The following is a 17,491-nucleotide window of genomic DNA, read 5'->3' as shown; positions in this document are numbered from 1 at the left end:
CTGCTTTCATTTCTGGTTTGCTTTTCAGCTGAGCTTTTTCACTCCATTATCATTTCTAATGTTTTAAACTTGGGAGGACTTTCTTTTCTGGAACTGTGTTTAAAAAAAACTCCATGTATCATTTCACCACAAAGAAAATAAATACCAGTAATTTTCTAGCAGTTGTGAGTTCTTAACTACATCAGCTCTAAAATTTTCTTATTTGCCCTTTTTCCTTAGCATTGATTTGTTTGGCTAGGAGGTACTTTTCTTAAATTCTTTTATCCTGGGTTGCTTTTGGCAGGTAGTGAATTGCAGGTAGTTCAGAATAAGAAATGAGAATATTTGTTCAGAAGTTGGTAATTGTTGGGATTTTTTGATAAGCAAGGTATATAATCCTTTTCAGATCTGCACATTCCCACCTATTGCATGCAGTCTGAGTTGTTGCTCTGATTTTGGTACAGCTACACATATGATTAATATCCATTTAATGCTTTTGTGGCTATTTCATATACTTTATAAATATTTCCTTAACTTGCATATTCAGATATTTATCCAAACATAATTGCTATGGGCTTTCCTGCGGAGAGGCTTGAAGGAGTGTACCGGAACAACATTGATGATGTAGTAAGGTAAGGCTTTTTTTTTCTTTTCCTTAACTTATAAAACTCAGAATAATCTTTCCTGCACTCATTTATGTCCTGCTGAGGAAAGGCTGTGTGCTCTGACTTGTACAAATGCTGAGATTCTTTGCATGTTGTAGGTGTTGCCTTAATAGCTTTCCTGAAAAATGTTGGAAACAACAAAAAACAGCCAGGCTGCTGTTGTGGGTTGATCTCAGATGCATATAATCTGTATTTTTAGTGGGAAAAATTGACTGCAGTAAGTTGTGTTGGAGTAAAAAAAAGGTTATTTACTTATAGAAAGACATCAATCCATACCTCTCTTCAGTGTCAAGAGTTTCCTCAGGTAGCTGATGGTATTTCAGGATAAGTTTGCCCTTACCCTTTCTTCAACTGATAAATGAGATGCTTGATAAGTAAATTTTGATTTCAAGTGGTAAATATAGGTGACTTTATTTAAAGGCTTTTACGTTTGGTTGTGCTGAATAATTATGGACAAGGAGAAAGATGACCTAAAATCTGTTACTGCTGGTAAAAAACCCCCTATAGGTTGTCATTTTTAATTTCAAATAAAGTCATTACTCTGAATGGTTGTCTACAATTGAGGAAGAGGTGGGGAGTGTTGTAATTAATTTAGTTAAAACCCTACCTGAACACTTGGTAGAAGCTGCCAAAAGTTGGGTGGTTTCAGGATTAAAAGTTGTGATTTTTGTGAAGCCATGGTTCTTTAGGGATCATTTGAAGTTCTGAGCTCAGTGGCTCCATGAGAAACTCAGCCTTTGGGATGGGGGATCATGCAGGAAGATTTTCAGGGAGGGCAGTAGGTGTGTCTGAGCAAGGAGGTGCCATGGGGAGTGTGTCATAATTGTGCAGAGCGTTCCCACACGGCATCCTGGTGTCTGAGCTGGAGAGATGTGGATTTGATGGGTGGAGCACCCAGTGGATACAGGGCTGGCTGGATGGCAGCAGCTCATGGTCCCTGTGCAGACCAGTGACAAGCAGGGTCTCAGAGGGGCTGGGACTGGTCAGCAGCTCTGTGGGTGGCACTGACAGTGGGATTGAGGCACCCTCAGCCTGACGGTGGTGACACTGAGCTGTGTGTGTCAGTCACACCCCCCCTGTGCCCTGGGCTGAGTCCCCAGTGTGGGCAGCAGGGGAGGGGGGGATTCTACCCCTCTGCCCTGCTCAGGTGAGACCCCACCTCAAATTCTGGTGCCTTCAACATAAGAAGGATGTGCAACTCTTGGAGCAAGTCCAGAGGAGGCAACTGAGTTGCTGATGGGCTGGAGCCATGGCAGGGGTGGCACTGGATGGGCTTTAAGATCTTTTCCCACCCAAACTGTTCTGAGATTGCAGTATTCTGCAGTTGCTGGCAGGCAGAAGTAGGGCTGCTGGAATTTCTGTGGGGATTGCAGCCAGGTTGGTACAGAAGGGAGCTGAGCTCCTCGGTTCCCACCCTGGGAGGACTCATCAGCCTCACCTAACAGTCTGGAGGCAGTGGCTCCCTGCACAGCTGCACTCAGCTGGGCTCCAGGGGGTTGGTTTTGCATGTTCCCCTGTCATGACGAAAATCACCATCCACAAATAGCACTGAAAGTGTCAGAGCTGGAGCTGACCTAGCTGGGGGAAGTGCAGTGCCTGCATTCTCTGCTGCCTTGGTGTGAAATCATCACTTCTCCAGAGCTGGGCAGATCAGTGAGGGTCAGTGCAGCAGGCAGGAAACACTCATGGAGAGAGTGTGTTTCTGTGTCTGCTGGAATTGTTAACAGAGGGGGAAGTTGTGTTCTCTAATTCACACGAGAAAACATTGCTTGGAGAAACTGTGCCTGCCCCTGGATCCCTGGCAGTGTCCAAGACCAGGCTGGATGGGGCTTGGAGCACCCTGGGATAGTGGAGGTGTCCCTGCCCATGGCAGGGGGTGGAACTGGAGGGACTTTAAGGTCCTTCCCAACTCACAAACTCCACCTGTCCTACCAACTTTCTTTCCCAGCAGTCAGAGGCACCTTTTCATGAAGCTGATGGGATATCCAGTCCCTGATGAACTCCACCTTTGACAATTGTGGGATAGGCTGGATTTTGGATAAATCACAGAATGGTTTAGGTTGGAAGGTATTTAAAGATCATCTCCTTCCACCCCTACCATGTCAGGGACACCTTACACCATCCCAGACTTCTCCAAGCCCCATCCAACCTGGCCTTGGACACTGCCAGGGATCCAGGGGCAGCCACAGCTTCTCTGGGCACCCTGTGCCAGGGCCTGCCCACCCTCATAGCCAAGAATTTCTTCCTAATGTCTACTCTAACATGGGAATAATGTAAATTAATATTGATAGTCAGGAGTTTTTGAAGGCCCTCTTCTATTCACAGCATTGATTTCAGTAACTCCTGGATGAGGAAAAATGCATGTTAGTGGTTGACCAGGTAGATATGTGTAAACTAGATTTTAGGAGGGGAATGCCTATGTAATTATTAAGCTGTCCATAAACACTGATCAAAAGGAGCAGTGATCACCTAAAAGCATCATCAACTAAATTAAGATAAGCAGAGATGTAGATTAAGTGGCTGCAGGGAACTGGATGCTCAAGTGTTATTACATTTGTTGCCTTCTCTTTTTAAACAAGAATAAAATGTGATCCTGCAGCATTCTGCATGTTGCAGTCCTCATCTGCTCCACTCATCTTTTTATTGGGGAGTTTTTTTCCAAGTGCTTTTTATGCAGAAATCCAAGGTGCTCGATCTCCTGAGCAGTTGGTATTGAGCCAGGATCCAGCAGTTGGCTTTTTCTGAGTAGCTGGTACCCTGACAAATTCCAGGCTAATGCTGGATGAGGAGTACAACCTGCACTGCTGCCTGTCTCCTGTGACTGGCACTTGGAGAGGTTTTGGATGGAATTTTGTCCTTAAAATGCTTGCCTGGAAGCTTATACTCCACTTTGTGGATATTCCTGGAAAAGCAGAGCCAGCTCTCCTTGCTCTCCAGTGTGTGTTAACAAACAGGAACATCTCCTGGAACAAATCCCCATGTCCACCATCTTCCTGAGGCTCTCCAAGGCTGCCAACAGGGGCGCCAGTGGGAACCATAGAATTTTTTTTCCTGATGCATTCAGAGTTTCACATTCAGCACTGCACAAGGAGCACTCACATCTGTTCCCATTTTAGTGCAGGCCTTTAACCACAGAGCTGTTCTAGGTTCTTTTGGAATATTATGACTGATAACCAGAGCTTGTTTTTGCTTGAGCTTTCCAGGATTTTAGCAGCTAGTGTTTCTTTTCAATTTGAACAGCATGTTCTGTCATGGCTAATTAAATTCCTTCTGGCTGATGTGCAGATACACACTGTTGATGATGTTAAGTGTAAACATTTGCATGTTATTTTTTTCTTGCACATTGCCAGGTGACACATCATATATAATCACAGCAATCCTGATGAATCATGCTTGCAGTTTGGCTCGCCGAGGCTTGTATGGGAAGTTTGTGTTCCAAAGTGAGCATGGAAATGAAATGGGTGTGAAGAAGTGTAGTGGTCCTCCTTCCAAAACCCAGAATATCACTGGGGACAGATTTCAGTGGTAAATAATAAAAAACCTGGGATTAAAGTGAATGATTCTGGCTGGAACTAGAACACAAGAGTAACTGCTTTCCTACCTTGTGGCAAAATATTTTGCATAGGTGATTAAATAGGAAATTCTGTTCAAAAATAGCCAAGCCTTCTTCAGCATCTTACAGGGATCTGCAGATGTTTTAGGAATCCATGTACAGTAAATATTTCAGTTTCAGGTCTGATCTTGGTTCCCTTTGTTGCATTAGCTGTGTTATCCATCCTGTTGGATTGTTTGGATGAGGTTTCCAGCACACTGCCTCCTTGATTTTTGGGGCTGAGAATGCAGAACTGCATGTGCTGGTTGGTGCTTTAAGGATGCTGCAAGTTAAGGTCAATATTATTCAATGTATATTAATGCATACTTTTTTTTTCTCTTTAAGGTTTTTGGATTCAAAGCATAAAAACCATTACAAGATATACAATCTGTAAGTATGCTCTTAAAGATGCATTCTCCAAAATAATGCCTTCTAAAAATAGCTGAGGAGTGCAAGTGGCTTGTTGCTGTCCTGAAGCAGAGCTGGAGATGTTTTGCACATTTCTTAAAACAATTAAGCCTGATTGAGAGCACTGGTACTTCATTTAGTGGAGCTGAGTGAGGTTAAATGAAATGCTGGTGTGTATTCGTGTTACTTGAACGCTTTTAAATGACTTGGCTTCCAGCCCATCTGGAGCTTGGGCCATGTGATTAAAAAGTGAAAAGTAATTCACAGCAGGCTTTCTGTTCATGTATTAATGTCCAATTGCCAAATGAATATTTTCCTGTTTTTTCTCTGATTTTTTTTTTTAAAATCAAACTGCATTGTTACCCAGGCTCTGTTTGCTTCCTCCCTCTTCTTGTCTGTCCCTGTTTATTACCTTGAAAAAGCTGTTGGAGCAATTGGTGGTGGTTTCTGACTTCTCTAAGTGTAATGTTTTCATCTGAAAATTTGGTTCTGCAGAAAGCTGTAACTGTTACAGAAGTTTTCTGGGTTTGGTTTTGTTTCTGGTTTTCTTGGGATTTTTTTTGTTGTTGTTGTTGCTGTTCCTTCATCTAATTTATTTGTTAGCTTAGGCTAATTTCATTTGTATAAATGATTTGGTGATGTCAAAGAGACGTGGTTTTCTTACCCCTCATTTTTTTCCCTAAAAATCTAAGTTGAAGATTGATTCTCTGAACTGTTGCAGCTTTATTACTCTTTTTAATTAATATGTTTTAAAATATCTATAATTAATAGAAAAATTGGTGTAGTACTGAAATCCAGGCAATGCATGTCATTGTAGTATGTCAGTCATTAAAACAAATATTTAAAAATAAGGATTTAAATCTGCCTCTCAGTTTGCTGAAGGCTTGTGCATCAATCAGCTGTTCCCTGATATTGGAGAGAAGTGACAGTAGAAGCTGAGGAACCTTACAGTGGTCACTGAAGTTGTTGTGGGGCAGAAAAAGATACATAAAAAGGAGAGACACTGATCACCTCTCAGAGTTCAGTAGCAAAATTATATTTTCCAGCTTAGGAGCTTTCCAGAGTGTCCTTTTAATAGAAGGATAAAATTTCTGGGTGGAAGGGCCAGTGCTTCTCAGAAGAGCTGATGGCTCCTGCCATGGAGGTGCAGGTAGAGGAGGTGATTCCTGGCTCTCTTCCTTTGGAATCTTCTGGAGCTCAGCTGAGATCTGGAATATTTAAAATCAAAACTACCTTGGTTCATCAACCCCCCCCCCCAAAGCCTCCTGGCAGCCCCTGCTTGTTTTGAGGAGCAAAGCAGAGCAAGGGCAGCTAAATTCAGTCCCCTGCTGCTGTGTGGGGCCAGTGCAGCTGTCACCTGCTGGGAAGGGTGGCTTTGGTGTTCCTGACAGGCTCTGGGTTTGCTGAGCCGCTTGTTCCAGTGTGGCTCCAGCTGTGCCAGGTAACAACAGAGGCTGCTGGAGTAAATTTGTCAGAAAGGAGGATTTTGGGAAGGCTGGTGATCATCTTTTCAAGTATCACCTCCCTGAGGAGCTCCTTGCTAATTGTCCACTTTGCTATCTGCCAACTGCCTCATTTTACTGTAAAGAAGCACAGCTCAGTCCCCCAGCCCTGCACAGGAACAGCTTTAAAATTTGTAAGTGATAAGAGCAGTGATGAGACAAATGCATTTGACATTTCTGTTGCTGCTCTGTGTATTTTCAGTTGTGGGAAAATCTTGTCCAGGTGTGCCAAAGGTTTTTGTCTTTGGATTCTTTATATAAGAATTTATTTTCTTGTTGTTAACTGCAAAACAATATCAAATGAATGTTCCTAGAATTGCTTGATTCATCCTCAGATGAAAAATTTTGGGGGATAAAACTGTCTGGAGAGATCTTAATGCTTGTACAAGCAAAATTTATACACATAAAATGCCATAAGGTGAGTTGTGGCAAGGTTTGGTCAGGAGATGGGAAGGAATTGCATCCATCAGATATTCCAGAGAACTCCATTTATTCAAATTGAGCTGATCCTTTGTAAATAATGATCTATTGTCTGTGTTTCAAAGGAGGAGGTGGGAGTTCAGGGGAGTTAAGTGATTATAGTCAGAATTATTTCAAAATCTGTCATGGGATTTGAGTTCCCTTAAGGTAGCTGTTCCCTGAAGTTGATAACAATGTATGTATTGAGCAGTTTTATCTAAAAGCATTTGGAGATTTTTTGAAACAATGCCAGTTGTGCCCCATCCTTACATCTTGGCTTTTAACTTCCCAGCAGTTTGAGCAGTTTAATTTTCCTTCTTGTGTTGCTTCTCTCCTGTTTGCCTTTAACCTTTTGCTATTTCTTCAGTATTCTCCTTAAATTAAGTCTGTTCTTCCACTTTAATCTCTTAACTTCCCATGATGACAGGTTGTCACCTGCCCTGTTGTAATAATCTCCAGTGGGTTTCCTTGAGCTGTCCTGCAGGCAGGTGGTTAAAGGAAGGAGTTCTGATGGAAATGGGGATTTTCTGTGCTTGCTGTGTCCCTGGGGCTGGGCTCTGGCAGAGGAAGCCCCTGGTTCTGTCAGCAGTGGGGCCATGGCTGGCACCATTGTGTTTCTGGATTGCTTTAAACTCACTTTAATCCTAAGAAGGATCCTAAGAGCAGCCAACCCCCTCCTTAACCCCAAAAATGCAAAAAAAAAAATAAATTCAGGTTTCATCTGGAGATCTGATGCTGTGAGTTATGATAGTCTGCCCCAAATGCACTTGAAGCAATAAGCCCTAAGGTGTGTGTTGTGGGATTTCTGCAGCACATACACACAAATTTAGTGCAGCTGAGCCAGGAGCTCTGCACTGGTTGTGTTCAGCTCCCAGAAGAGGGCAGAGAGAGGGACATGACCGTGTGCTGTGCTCAGTTTCTATCCTTGGTATCAACAAATCTTTTTTTTTAATCCCTCATGGTATCCCACTCGATGATACTCTATCAAAGTTCCAAATTTGATGGGTTTTTTCTGCCCATTTGCAGATTTTTTAAATGTTTTGAAGAGTTTCATCTCTTTCTCTGTGTTTGAGCTGGGTGTTTCTTCAGAAGGAAGCAGGAAACTTTCCTGGATTCTGTTAACTGCTTTGCTTCCTAGCAGCTTCCAAAGTTCCTGTGCTGCTGGCTGTACCATCTCCCTTGGATGTTCTTCCTGCATCCAGCCTCTTAAAGGCTTGAGTGCAGATAATATTTTTGTGAGTCCCCTCTGCCAGCTTAACCTGGTCACTTCTGACCCAGAGAAAGTGTCAGCAAAGTGATTAGAGCTGTGAAAGCTGCCAGGCTTTTCCCTAGCAGAGGGTAGAGCTGAGAAGGCTCTGGAATTCAGGGAAGGGGAAGCACTGGGAGCATGTGCAGCCCCAGCAGACCTGCCTGTGTCCCTGCCCCTGGCTGTGTTGTGGGCAGAGCTCAGAGCAGCACTGGGAGGCTCCAGTTACAGTCACACAAGGAGCAGCCCAAAAGTTTGCGTGTCTGAAAGTGTCAGCTAAGCTCCATGTGGCTCCAAAGGCTGCAGTCATAACATACCTGGTAAGCAGAGATGAGTTCATAGCAGTCCTGAAACTGGTGTGGGGTTTGGAATCCTGTGAGGAGTACAGGCTGTAATCAGAACTGAAGATCTAGGTGTGATTTGTCTACTGAAATGACTCCAGTGGTTGTGTTTCAACCTGGTGTCCTCTTTCACAGAATCCCAGAATGGTTTGGGTTGGAAGGACCTTAAACATCATCTTGTTCCAACCCCCTGCTGTGGGCAGGGATGCCATTCACTAGATCAGGTTGCTCAGGTCCCCATCCAAGCTGGTCTTGGCAGGATTTGAGGCAGGATTCTTCTCAGTTTTCCTTTCTGAACTGCATTTCCACTCACATCATCTTCCCTGCAGGGAGCAGATCCAAGGGAAATTCTGGAGGGTATCCACTCTTGCTTTGCTTCCCCTTTCCCCAAGATCTCATCTGGTTCCTTAGTGTGCTGCTTTGGCTGGCTTAGGGCCCAGCTGAGGGGTGGTTTGTGTCTCATCGCTGGTGTTTATCCCTGGGCAAGGCAAATCCAGTGTGGTTTGCTGTGCTCCTGTCTATCTGGAGAGGGTCTCTTCCAGTGGGGAGAGACTGATGCAGCTCCAGAGCCTTCAGAAATGTGCTGTTTCCCAGGTCTGAGGGGGAAAGTGGCTGACTGGCCTTCAGGGCTCACTTAAATTCAGCAATCAGTGCCAAGTGGCAGAGCAGCGTCACAATCTGATTGCTCCAAGTGATCTCTGGGATAGTATTCAGTGGGACTTGTGCTCCTGCAATGTCCTTGTGATCCCCATCACTCTGAGCACCCACACTGCTGCTGAGGCTCCCTAACCTGTGTTCTGAGTTCAGCATCCCTGGATGAAGGTCACACCTGTGTGCTCTCCATGTGTTTGGCAGCAGGAAGCTGCTCCAGTGTTGGAGCTGCTCATGCCCAGGGTTAGAAGGGAGTAGTACTTGCATGAATTATCACACTGACTAAAACATAGCCATGGACCACAGTTACCAGAGGGTAAGTATTTGCCTTTCAATAAAATAATTCACATTTTAGTTATCACTCTGCTGCAAAACAGTTTTTTCTGTGTGTAACCTCTAGTTTTATATCATAAAGGTGATGGGCATGCATGATTTTCCAGGGTGTGACAGATGCTGGGAGTGCCTCAGAGACTTGTCTTGAACTCTTGTCTATTTTTCTTTTTCAGATGTGCTGAAAGACATTATGACACCGCCAAATTTAACTGCAGAGGTATGTTTTTACTGCCTAATGTGTGTTCTCTTTAAACCTCAGTGAATGAAGGCCTAAAGGAGCTGATGAATAGTCATGTAGGAGATTTAGGCACAAGGAATGATGTCAGATTGCTTTGAGTCATTGGAAAAACTTGCTGTATTCTTGCTGCTTTCATAGAATTGTGTTCCTGACAGTTAAAGATCAAGATCTAATAAAAAGTCTACAGTTGCAAAAAAGTTCTGCAGAGTGGGTTACACAGAAGTTTCAGTTCAGTGAAGTACAAACTCCCTGTACAGTTTACATGTGAGGCTTGGACAAGTCTGGTTTTTATGAAGGATGAGAATGGAGAACACTTGAGCCACCATCACTATGTGTATAAAGCAGCTTTTGGAAGATCTGGCAGAACCTTCAAATGCTAAAAAAAAGATGAATTCCCATCTGATAATCTCTGAGATGAGCTGGGTCTTAGACACTCTGCAGAGCTGCCAAAAGCAGTGGGGAGTCTTTCAGGGGTGCCTTTTGACCAGGTTCTTGTGAGTGGACACTGATGTAGCTGTCAGTATTACCTCCTCAGGTAATAAATAAATAAATAACTGCAGATTTATCTTTGTTCTTTGAGCACAGGAGCATTTCTTGCTCAGAAGTTGTAGTTCCTATGCTTCAGATGAGGGTAGATGAGGAGTCCTTGTGCCTACGGAATCGTAGGAGATTAACAGATTTTTGGGCTTATTCTGCATCACAGCAATGGCTCAACTTCTGTTTTTCATTATTATTATTTTAAACCATCCATCTAGTTATGAAGAGGGTTTAGAACGTGACCAAAATGTAATTGGCAGCTTTAATGTCTGAATATAGAAGGACTGAAATTGTCTTGTTGAAGTTGTCAGCGCTTCTGATTTGCTCTCATGATGTTGAATGACAGGGCCCTGAAACCTCACTCCATACTCACCAGCGAGAAAAAAGTATTTTAGGCTCTGCTTGAGCAGTGCTTTGGGTAAGAAGAGAAGAGGACATGTTCTAATATGGCCAGAACATATGTTTGCTTGAATTTCTGCTTTTTGCTACGGGGGTGCTCAGCTCCCTTCGCTGTCAATCCCAGGCTCAAACGCTGTTTGTGACAGCACCTTTCACAGCTCCTCTGCACAAGACATGCTGTATTTTTTCATTTTCATCCCCGAATTAGTTAACCTCAGATAACCAAATTGGTGACTCAGGACTTCCCTTAGCAGAGGAACAAAAGTTCTACTTGAAAATCTCCTGAAGTGAACTGACTGCAAAGGGAACTTCTCATTTGTACTGAGTGTGAAGCACCAGAATAGTTCATTATTCACCCAGGATGATCTTGCATCACATTAAACCCCAAACACTGAAAGCTCTTCATCTTCTTTGGGAAGTAGCTTTGTGTCCATGGTTTTTCTGGTTTCTGAAATCCTTCCATGCTGGGATTGTCTTCTGCTTTGACACAGACTCCTTTTTTTTATTTTTTTATTTTAAAAACTCTGTGTGCTATGGAATTCTTTTTGCAATGTGCAGGGACTGGGAGAGAGCAAGCAGGATTATTCTCCAAGCTGTGTGTTCCATTGTAAGGAATCCAAATCCTTGGAGGAACTGCACCTTCTCAAAGCCCTGCTCAAGACTGTGCAGCTTAATGTTTCCTTCCTCTTAATGCCTCCACACCATCCTAGGGCACGCATTTCATCTTCTCACTCCAGCTTTGAAGAAAGTATCATAAGGTTTGCCTTTAGTTCCAAATCTTGGAGAGCATCTTCAGCATCCTGTGACTACTCGGGAGTTTTTTGGCTATTTTTTCAGTACTTCTTTACTCTCCCTTTTCATGGAAACCTTGCTGGCTGTAGCTGTGATAGACTCAAAGCTGGGCAGACATCATTTCCATCATTTTTGCAGCTTCTTTTCTTAGGGATTTCTAAATAAATTCCATCTTTAAGTTCACATAAAACTTTGGGGATCATTTGGGGAGCCTTTGGATCTTCCACGTGGAAGAGTTTGTGAACATGTGTTGCCTCTTTAGCAAAGATTATTCACTTCATCAACTTCCTCATTTGTTCTGGGATGTGAAGGGGCAGTCTGTACTGTGAGTGAATAAACTTGTTGATCCCTCCAAAAGGCTGTGGACTTGTCCTGCAGTCCTTCAGCAGTTCCATAACTTCATTCCTCATTTGTGCTCTTGGAGTCCTTGGGGATTCATCAAAAGGAGCCTTGCGTGTGTGACTACAGAGTGGTGCTTACAAAACCAATACAGACACTTGCCAGAAAAATGAAATGTATTCATTTTTAGCCCAGAAAAGGAAATGGTGTTTCTAGCTGAGAATTTGGAAGTGAAGCAGAGCTGTGTTTATAAGATCCCAGGGGTGTTGGTGTGGAATTGGGGTGCACTTCATCAAGTGCTGTTCTGCTGAAACCAGAACATTGGGTGTAGTTCTGGTTGGCAGGGTGATACTGTCCCTCCTCTGATCTGAGGTGGGAGAAGTTTGGGTGCTTCTCTCTGCTTAGTGCCTTTTTTTTTTTTTTGTTTTGCTCCCTTGAGTTTTCTTGCATTTCCTGCATTGCTTGAAATTCATTTCATCCTCCCTAGATGGAAAAGTGTCTGAGAATACACCCATCAGAAAGGACAGCATTGCTCAGTGCTTTGACTCTAGACCCCATAAATATTGCCAGTGCCTTACCTGAGATTTCTCTCCCAATTACTGTTTTTGAAATATGGAACTGGCAGGTTTTTGTTTCAGATTTGAGCAGATTCCGAGACTTTGTTCCCAGTGTAGACCTGACTGTGTTCAGTAATTTTTCAGCAAAGTTCCTGTTGTCTGCTCAGTAACTGAGGTCTGGCCTTGCTCTCTCTCAGCAGGTAGTTTAATTATTGCTGGAGTAATGGCTTTTCACAAGGTTATTCTGTGTGCCAGAACGCTCTTAAATTCTAGAAAATTCATGTTACAGAGCCTGTGCTGCTCAGTTCAATAGAGGTGTGAAATAGTTGCTCCTTGGAGCAGGATGCCTGCTTACAGATTAATGGAGAAATGTCTGCAGTGCTTATGATACAGTGAATCATACTGCAATTAAAAATACTTATCAAGATGGGGGGCTTATTGAATGATTAATTTTTATGTGCTTGTCACAGGGGTGACCTGGGCTTGCTTTGATTTTTGAGGTTCTGATGAACTCCTCCTTCTCCCTGCAGTTGCACAGTACCCTTTCGAAGACCATAACCCACCACAGCTGGAGCTCATCAAACCTTTTTGTGAAGATCTTGACCAGTGGCTAAGTGAAGATGACAATCATGTGGCAGCAATCCACTGTAAAGCTGGAAAGGGACGAACTGGTGTAATGATTTGTGCATATTTGTTGCATCGAGGCAAGTTTTTAAGGGCCCAAGAAGCCCTAGATTTCTATGGGGAAGTAAGGACCAGAGACAAGAAGGTGAGCTGTTGCTGTTCTTCTGTCCCTCTACCTGTAACTTGCTGCTTTTCCTCCTTGAGATCCCTTTGATGCTCAAATCCTTTAAGCTGTGATGTCTGATTTAACCCCAGTAGCATTGGATGAGTGCAGTTGGAAATGGAGAAGCTTTCCTAAGCAGCAGTAGCTTTTAGTCACAACATTAACCAGCCTAGTTTTGACATGTCCTGTTCAAGAAGACCTGGACAGTTGATTTTAAATGGCTTTTTCAGCACTGTTCTGCTGTGTGGTGCATCAGAGGGGCAGTGAACTTTCTCATTCAGCATTTTCAGCCCAAATGAGAGGATTGTTCCAGCTGATTTTGCCTGAATGGATGAGTTGTTCATCTCCTCAGGTTCCCTTGGCTGCTGTCCTTGGAGATGTATAGGGGAATATCCCAACTGGAAGGCTCTTATTGTTGGACGCCCCTTATCAGTAAAGGGTAGTTAAGGTCCTTTCTGGCAGGGTTAGGCCTCATTAATGAGAATTTAGCCTCCTTATTTGAAATCTTCTCCAAGATGATGTGACTTTTAGGGTAGTTTTAGCAAGTCTCTCTGCTCGTCTTCCATTATTTCCCTGAGTGTGTTGGTTGAGCATCCCAAGGGGATCATCCCTGCAAGCCAATTTCAACCTCCTCAAGCACAGATCTCTCCCTGTTCCTGGAGTATTTACACAAAGTATTAATTTCAGTGTGTTGGTCTCTAATAGGAGCAGCTTCGTGTCTGAAGGCAGTTGAGAGCAGAAGTGTCACATCAGGAATTTTAGAATTTGGCTGTTAATTCTTTGGAAGGAGCAAGAAACTCCTCAGTTTGCTCTGCTGACAAGGTGGAGCTGTTATTCCATGTACTGCTGAGCTAGTTGTGGTGTAATGCTGGAGTGGAGACAAGGTCAAGGGTTCCCATCAAAACTTTGTGGCTTTTGGTAAAAGTGCATGAGAGAGACTAGGAATGAGCAGTAGATAACCCTTATCAACAGGAGTAATCTCCAGAGCTGGATAAAGCAGCAAGAAAACAACAGAACTGAGCAAATACAGTGAAATGCTGTGCCTCAGTTTCCCTTTTGTGAAAAGAAGGGTTGTATTTCTGCATGGTCAGCTGGGTGTTTATCAGTACCCAGGGGTACCTTGGGCATCTTGGAGAACTCAGTGAAAAGGAGTAGTGAGAGCCTTGTTTACTTGACTGTAAATACTGTCTGTAACCAGCAACTTGTTTTGCTTTCAGTGTCTACTTCAAGAGTTGACTTTTTTTCCCTTCCCAGCTCCACTTGAGTGTGGTTATCTTGATGTGGCCAGTGGGCAGCATGTGATTCACATAACCCTTCAGTAGTGTTTATAAACAGGTATTCCAGTGCAGGTTTCTGGAGCCTTTTCTTCCCTTGTGGCCCGTATTTCAGCGTTATATGTCAAGTGCTGCTCTCTGATTTGATATTTCACCACACCTTTGTATAACTGACTTCCTCAATTCAGAGTCAATGAGGCATCAAAAGAGCTGTTTGCACAAAGGGACAAGCAAATGCCTTTTTTTCTTTCTTTTTGGGCCAACTTGGATATGATAAAGGAGAGCTGGCTTTAACAGGGAGCAGATTTTCTTGGTTTAAAGTGAGGACAGGGTGCCCACTCTGCACCTGAAACTGCTGAGAACAGCCCAGCTACAATCACTGCTGCCATTAATGCAGCAGTGCTGCAGAGTGCTGCTTCAAGGGCTTAGGCTGTGCTGGCAGGAAGTGTGAGTCTAATTGCAAGAGGAAGTATGACTAATTGGTCAAGAGTACAGCCCTGAGTACTTCTGGAGCCAGCTTTTCCCAAGTGTCTGCCGGGAGAAGCAGCTCCAGGGAGGCCTTTGCTCCATCACGTGAGAGTTGTAGGTGAGGCTCAGAGTTGCTGCACAGGCTGTTCTTGTGCTGGGCAGCAAGACATGGCAGAGCCCAGGCTGTCTCTGACCAAACCCTCTCATGGGCTGTTTTATTTCCTCTACAAGCTGCTCTGTTGGCTTCTGGAACTCATTGTAGGGGGCAAACTTAGTCAGAAAAAGGGAGTGGTGAAGATTAGGAAGTGTGGGCTGCATGGTTGTGTCTGTCAGTCTCCACCACTGTAGAACAGGAGTGATTTTTATTTTCCTTTTGAGCCAGAGGAGACAAACTGTTTTCTAAAATGGGATGAAGAGCTGTACTTGTCTGTTGTCAGAGCTAAAGTCCTCTAAAGAAGCCACTGCTTCCACTGTTTGTAGTGATTGGTTTATCTCACTTTTTCCTTATGATAGATACTGACACAGAACTGTGGTGACAAAGACTGGCAGCTTACCTTCCCACAGCTGGAGAAGCTCTTTCTTTATTCCTGCTTCTGCCTTGGAGGGTTCTGTGGTGAGGATTAGGCTTGGAAGGAGGCTCACTGGATGGGGATCAGCTATTCAAGTGCTGGAGATGCTCCACTCAGGAGCATTTTAGAGCACCATACACTTTTATTTTCAAGGATGGCTCCTAAGAGTTCTCATATGGTGAAAGGCTGAGAGAACTGGAGTTCTTCAGCCTGGAGAAGAGAAGCCTTGGGGTTGCCTAATTGTCACCTTCCAGTACCTGAAGGAGCTGACAAGAAAGATAGAGACTCTTTACAAGGGCATGCGCAGCTGTGGCTGCCCCTGGACCCCTGGCAGTGTCCAGGGCCAGGTTGGATGGAGCTTGGAGCTGCCTGGAATAGTGGAAGGTGTCCCTGACATGGCAGGGAGTGGCACTGGATGGGCTGTAAGTCCCTTTCAACCCAGACCATGCTGTGTTTCTGTAGTGTTGCTATAATTGAAGTGCAGACCAGTTACTTTGTGTGAGGAAGGCTCAGAATGACCCTCTAAGCAGGGCAGAGATCCCATGTCTGATGGCAGAGCTCATCAGTTCTGGTGTCTGTTTGTTGGACGTGCTCAGGTGCCAACCCCTGCTAAACCTGATGCCCTAGATCTGCTCTGAGGCTGTAGTTTCACCCTTACAGTAGTGTATGTTCCTAAAGGGAATGTGGAAATTTTGTTTCCAAAATATTTGTTCTTCATAGTCCTGCCTATGCAGGAGAGCCAGGAGCAACACCTGACAGTGTTTGGGATGCCCTGGCATAGGGACCAGAGGAGCTTATCTCACATCCATTTAAAAATGGTGGTGGTGGTAACTGGGAAATACTTGAACTACTTCCTTGTCCTTATTCTTCTGGGGTAAAAGTGAGTGGTGCTTGATTGCAGCCCTTGGAATGTTGTTAGTTTGTTATTAAAGTCTTCTGCTTGGAATTCTGACCTTTGGAAATGGAGAACTCTTGAGTTCTGCTTCAGGTGGGACTGGTTTTAGGGTCTTGGGATCTAAGGGCTGTGTCTCCAGGCAGTCAGACTGTGGCTGGAGGGCTAAAACTGCCCTGTTGGACAAGAACTGGCTTTGCTGTGATTTTGAGTATCAGGGTGGAAGTGTTCCTTTGGTTCTGGTCCTGACCAGGTGTCCCTGGGGTTTTCCCATAGGACGCATCCATTATGGCATGAGCAGCTCTGGGCAGGGAAGGATTTGTTGTCCTCACCTCTGTGCTTTCCTCCTGTTTGGCAGCCCTGGCAAGCACTGCTGGCCTGCTCTGAGGCTGGGATTTGCTCACTCCTGAAGCTCAGATCCCAGGAAAGCACTTCAGAGCTCCCTTAAGGAGTGGGTGTGATAAGCACTGAGGACATCTGAGCCAAAACCACGGCCAGTGTACAAGGCTGCTTGGGAAGGTCATTGTGCAAGTGCTGCAGGGAAAGGGCTTTTGTGTAATTTAGAAGCAGCTCAAGTGATAAGGAGATGTAATTATCAACTTTTTTTTTTTTAATGGCAGGAAGTGGCTATTTTCATATGTGCAGAATACAGATTTACTAAATTAAAAGCACTCTGCTCTTAGCTCCTGGCTGTTGTGAGGTGAAACAGGTGAAACTAAAAGTTTATAGAAATATACAGTCTAGGTTTTGTCACCAAATACTCACAGGCTTGTGTATAAAATTTTTTGTCTATCTCCAGTTTATTCCAATTCCACATTCAGTTTTAATCAGAGAGATTCCTTACTGATGCTGTTGTAAGTCTGCAGTAACAGGTTGTTCTAGACCATGTAATGCACTTTCTGGGAAATAAAACAGTTTTTCATCTTTATCAATTTTACTTGAAAGTATTGACTCAAAGAGCTTTAAAACTGTTCCCTTATATGTTCCCTTTAAAATCAGTAATAAAACATTCTTAGGTTTTTTGCTGTCAAGGCAAATGTTTACCTCCAAGTTTGAACACTTTGGGCTGTTGGGCCTGTTTTACTGAAACTTTCCACATTTTTTGGAAAATATTCCTGGATGTTTTGTAAGGAGAAGGTAGTATCAGTATTGAGTACAGTGATACTAGAAATCATTAGTCTTCTGATTTAAAGTGCTGTCAAAATGTAATTCCTGTAGTGGTAGATTTTAGGATTCCTAAATGTAGTGGTGCTTTAGAGTATGTTCAGGGCACCTCTCGTTAAAGATTTGATGCTCTCCATCCCATGTTTTTGGCATGACCCTCAGGGTGTCTGTCATGTTTGTTTCTAAGAAATGAGAAAAATCTGCATTCTTTGCTTCATTGCTGGAGATGGATGTTTGGAGAGCACAGAATCGGAAGGGTTTGGGTTGGAAGGGACCTTAGAGGGTAGTTCCAGCCCTCC

At 43.8% G+C, this 17,491-nt stretch overlaps 1 protein-coding gene across 1 annotated transcript in view; it reads left to right on the top strand.

Moving 5' to 3' along the window:
* The window catches only part of PTEN (phosphatase and tensin homolog), a 47,568-nt gene that overhangs the window by 15,151 nt on the left and 14,926 nt on the right, over positions 1-17,491 (top strand). The window contains exons 2-5 of the mRNA XM_033066127.1: positions 527-611; positions 4,582-4,626; positions 9,350-9,393; positions 12,569-12,807. Of these exons, the coding sequence (XP_032922018.1) occupies positions 527-611; positions 4,582-4,626; positions 9,350-9,393; positions 12,569-12,807 (413 nt within the window). The remainder of the gene's footprint in view (positions 1-526; positions 612-4,581; positions 4,627-9,349; positions 9,394-12,568; positions 12,808-17,491) is intronic.

The sequence above is a fragment of the Catharus ustulatus genome, chromosome 8 (genome assembly GCF_009819885.2).
Source record: "Catharus ustulatus isolate bCatUst1 chromosome 8, bCatUst1.pri.v2, whole genome shotgun sequence".
Lineage (NCBI taxonomy): Eukaryota > Metazoa > Chordata > Aves > Passeriformes > Turdidae > Catharus > Catharus ustulatus.
Note: the sequence above shows the minus strand (reverse complement) of the source record. Positions and strands in the feature narration are given on the sequence as shown.